Source organism: Cyprinodon variegatus, unplaced genomic scaffold (assembly GCF_000732505.1).
Source record: "Cyprinodon variegatus isolate N-32 unplaced genomic scaffold, C_variegatus-1.0 Scaffold0, whole genome shotgun sequence".
Lineage (NCBI taxonomy): Eukaryota > Metazoa > Chordata > Actinopteri > Cyprinodontiformes > Cyprinodontidae > Cyprinodon > Cyprinodon variegatus.
Genome location: NW_015150453.1, coordinates 1,385,701 through 1,388,474, shown reverse-complemented (window position 1 = coordinate 1,388,474; position 2,774 = coordinate 1,385,701). Strand labels below are relative to the sequence as shown.

Sequence of the window (2,774 nt, the reverse complement as noted above, 5' to 3'; positions counted from 1 at the left end):
TGGTTTGGTGTAGAAGGCTTCCAGCCGTACATGTTTGAGCCCTTGCCTCGCAACGCTGCCAGTTCTGTTAGCTCTACGCCTGCCGAAGACACAGACTTCCATCCCCGTGAACACTGGGACGGAACTCAATGGGAAAGGAATGATTCTGAGTTCTTATTTCAACCGTTACGTATATTAGCTGCGACATATGAATCAAGATGCTATGACCGAAGTTCAGGCTGACGTATAACTAACTGGCCTGAATAAGATAAGGAAAAAAAAACCCCACAGGTTTTAAGACAGGATTTTTTTTTTTTTTATAGAAATTCTCTAACTTCTGCGACAACAACGTCTGATAAAGAGTACACTTATATACATGTTTAAGCCAGAATGATTTGAAATTTAAATATGACTTCCCTACGACTTTAAAGAACACTTTTTACAAATTAAACCAGGTGAAACTAAAACTTTTCCACTTGTGTTCTGGTTAGAGAATATGGATAGACAAAAAGGTTTTTTTTCATCTTAAATGCAAAATGTTTACACTTTTTTTTTTTTTACAATTTTGGTAAACTTTATACTTTGGTATAGTTACTGCTCTAAGTGGATCCTCTGCCAGCAAAAGAAATTCAGTTTCAGAGTCTCTATATTCCATTTAAAGATCAATCAATATTTCAATTTATCGATAAATAACGATTAATCCAATTAATTGTTTCAGCCCTTGTTTAAACTCAGTATTAGAAAATACGATCTCCCGTTCAGCCTTATAGAGGAATACCTGCCTGAGCCAACTCCACATTAAAGGCTCTCAGAGCCAGGGAGGAGCGCCGCGCCTCCTCTGGGAGGAGGAGACAAGATAAAAAGCCCTCATAGTCTCTGGACCTGAGGAGAAACAAGAAAAGATTTCAGATATCTGCAGTCACTGTGGAACAAATTAAGCTTTTACTCTAACTGGAGATGGCGTGTGGCGTCAAACCACCTAAAAGGAAACCTTTAGTTGTTCACGTTACATTAGTTTTTTAATGCTAAAAATCCTGACTGATGTTCTCCCTGAATTTTCTTCTGTTTGTCTAAGAAACATAACCAAGAAGAAGCTGTTTCTCAGCTCTGTCTCAGATATACTAGGATCTGGCAACGCCTGTCTCACGTGACAATCAATCTATTTCGAAAAGGAATCCTCTATTCCTATTCGTGCAGCATCCTTTGATGTCATTATTAGCATTTAAATCACATTGGATGGATCAAAATATATTAACTAGTTATTGAAATACCATATTTGTTCTGTAAAGTTAAGACTTTTATTCAGCACCACTCTATACCTTCTGTGGATGTTTCATTTCAGAAAAATGAATCAGTTTAATGAAAAAGTTTCAGCTATGAACTTTACTTCTGCTATTTTAGACCGAAAATGTCTTAGTGCTGCCCTCTAGGGGTTGAAAATGGCTACTACAGTTGAATTTCCCAAATGTTAAAGTGGATGGACATCCATCTATCCATCCATGCATGGGTGCATGTCCCTCCATATCTAGATGAGCAAAGCTGGTAGAGAAATTCCCTAAATGACTTTTTAAGCATCCATGCAAAGAGGCTGGATCCAAATTCTCCCCACGCCTCTGTCAGACTCATTTATTAAAATATTAAACCCCATTTTCTTTCTACTTTAAAATCCTGCACCACAAAACACAATGAAGTTTGTGATTCTAAAATGAAATTAAATTAAATGTTCAAGGCTACTTTATATACTGATACTTTATAGAGTGAAGGTACTTCGGTACTAAATGATAATTCTAAGACAGAGAAAATCTGTTTACTACATATTCCCATAAGCTGAATAAGTGTCATTATTTTTTGAGCTGATGGCCACAGATGTTTTAATGAATGACCCCGGGTCAGTTAGAGCAAGCCGAATGGTAAAGCACGTTCCTACAAAGTCACACCGAACAAAAAAAAATTAAATACTTTAATAATCACTAGAATAGCCGCGTTATATCTTTATTTACCATAAATTTAAACGAAATTTGGCACATAAATGTATGTGTTCGTATGTTTCCCAGTCATTGTGTCAAGAAGTATTGGAACATTTTTAAAGAAACAATTTCCATTATTTAGTTTATTTAATTTTGAGAGAGGAACATTCAGTAAATATTTTCCTGCTGTCTGTTAGGTTAGCATGTCTGTTAGCAGAGCTGGAAAACAGCAGGACCTACCTGACCAGGTTCAGGCAGTACTTCTCATTGTGCTGAGCGTCTCCTGCTGTGTTTGTTGACCTTCTCACACTCTGTAATCCAGCCGTCCTCTGAACACAAACTCTGTTCGGCGATATATTCCTCGGAAAACTGTAAATCAGTGAAGTTCTGTTTAATAATCCATGCTGAACACTGACGCCGGCTGCCATGTTCCCCTTCAACTAGTGATGCGTTCAATGTTCCTCGTAAATAAGAGGGGAAAACTTCAAAATTAGCTTAAATGTTGACATTATTCAATTTTATAATCAACTAAACCAAAGACAAACATTTTAGAAGGCTAAATTAAACCAAAGGCTTGAAATGTTACTTTTAATAATTTTTATTTAATTGTAAGATATTTAAAACTCAATATTCCAAATTCCTTGAACACAGCAAATGCTCTCTTTTTGTGTAACATTAAAACGCCCCCGTGACCATCCGGCAGAAATTAACGAGAAATTTGAAATTAAATCCTTCCACGTAGTGTACGAGGTCTTTGGTTTTATTATTTCAAATAAATATATCTGAATAAAAAAAATTACATTGATTTAATACACTTTTGCAGCTTTG

At 36.1% G+C, this 2,774-nt stretch overlaps 1 protein-coding gene across 1 annotated transcript in view; it reads right to left on the bottom strand.

Annotated features, from left to right (window-relative positions):
- Positions 1-2,384, bottom strand: part of ndufaf6 (NADH:ubiquinone oxidoreductase complex assembly factor 6) — a 40,747-nt gene extending 38,363 nt beyond the window's left edge. Inside the window, exons 1-2 of the mRNA XM_015371844.1 lie at positions 2,187-2,384; positions 762-861 (exon numbers count right to left, since the gene is read on the bottom strand). Of these exons, the coding sequence (XP_015227330.1) occupies positions 762-861; positions 2,187-2,374 (288 nt within the window). The 5' untranslated portion in view covers positions 2,375-2,384. The remainder of the gene's footprint in view (positions 1-761; positions 862-2,186) is intronic.
- Positions 2,385-2,774: the final 390 nt, after the last annotated feature.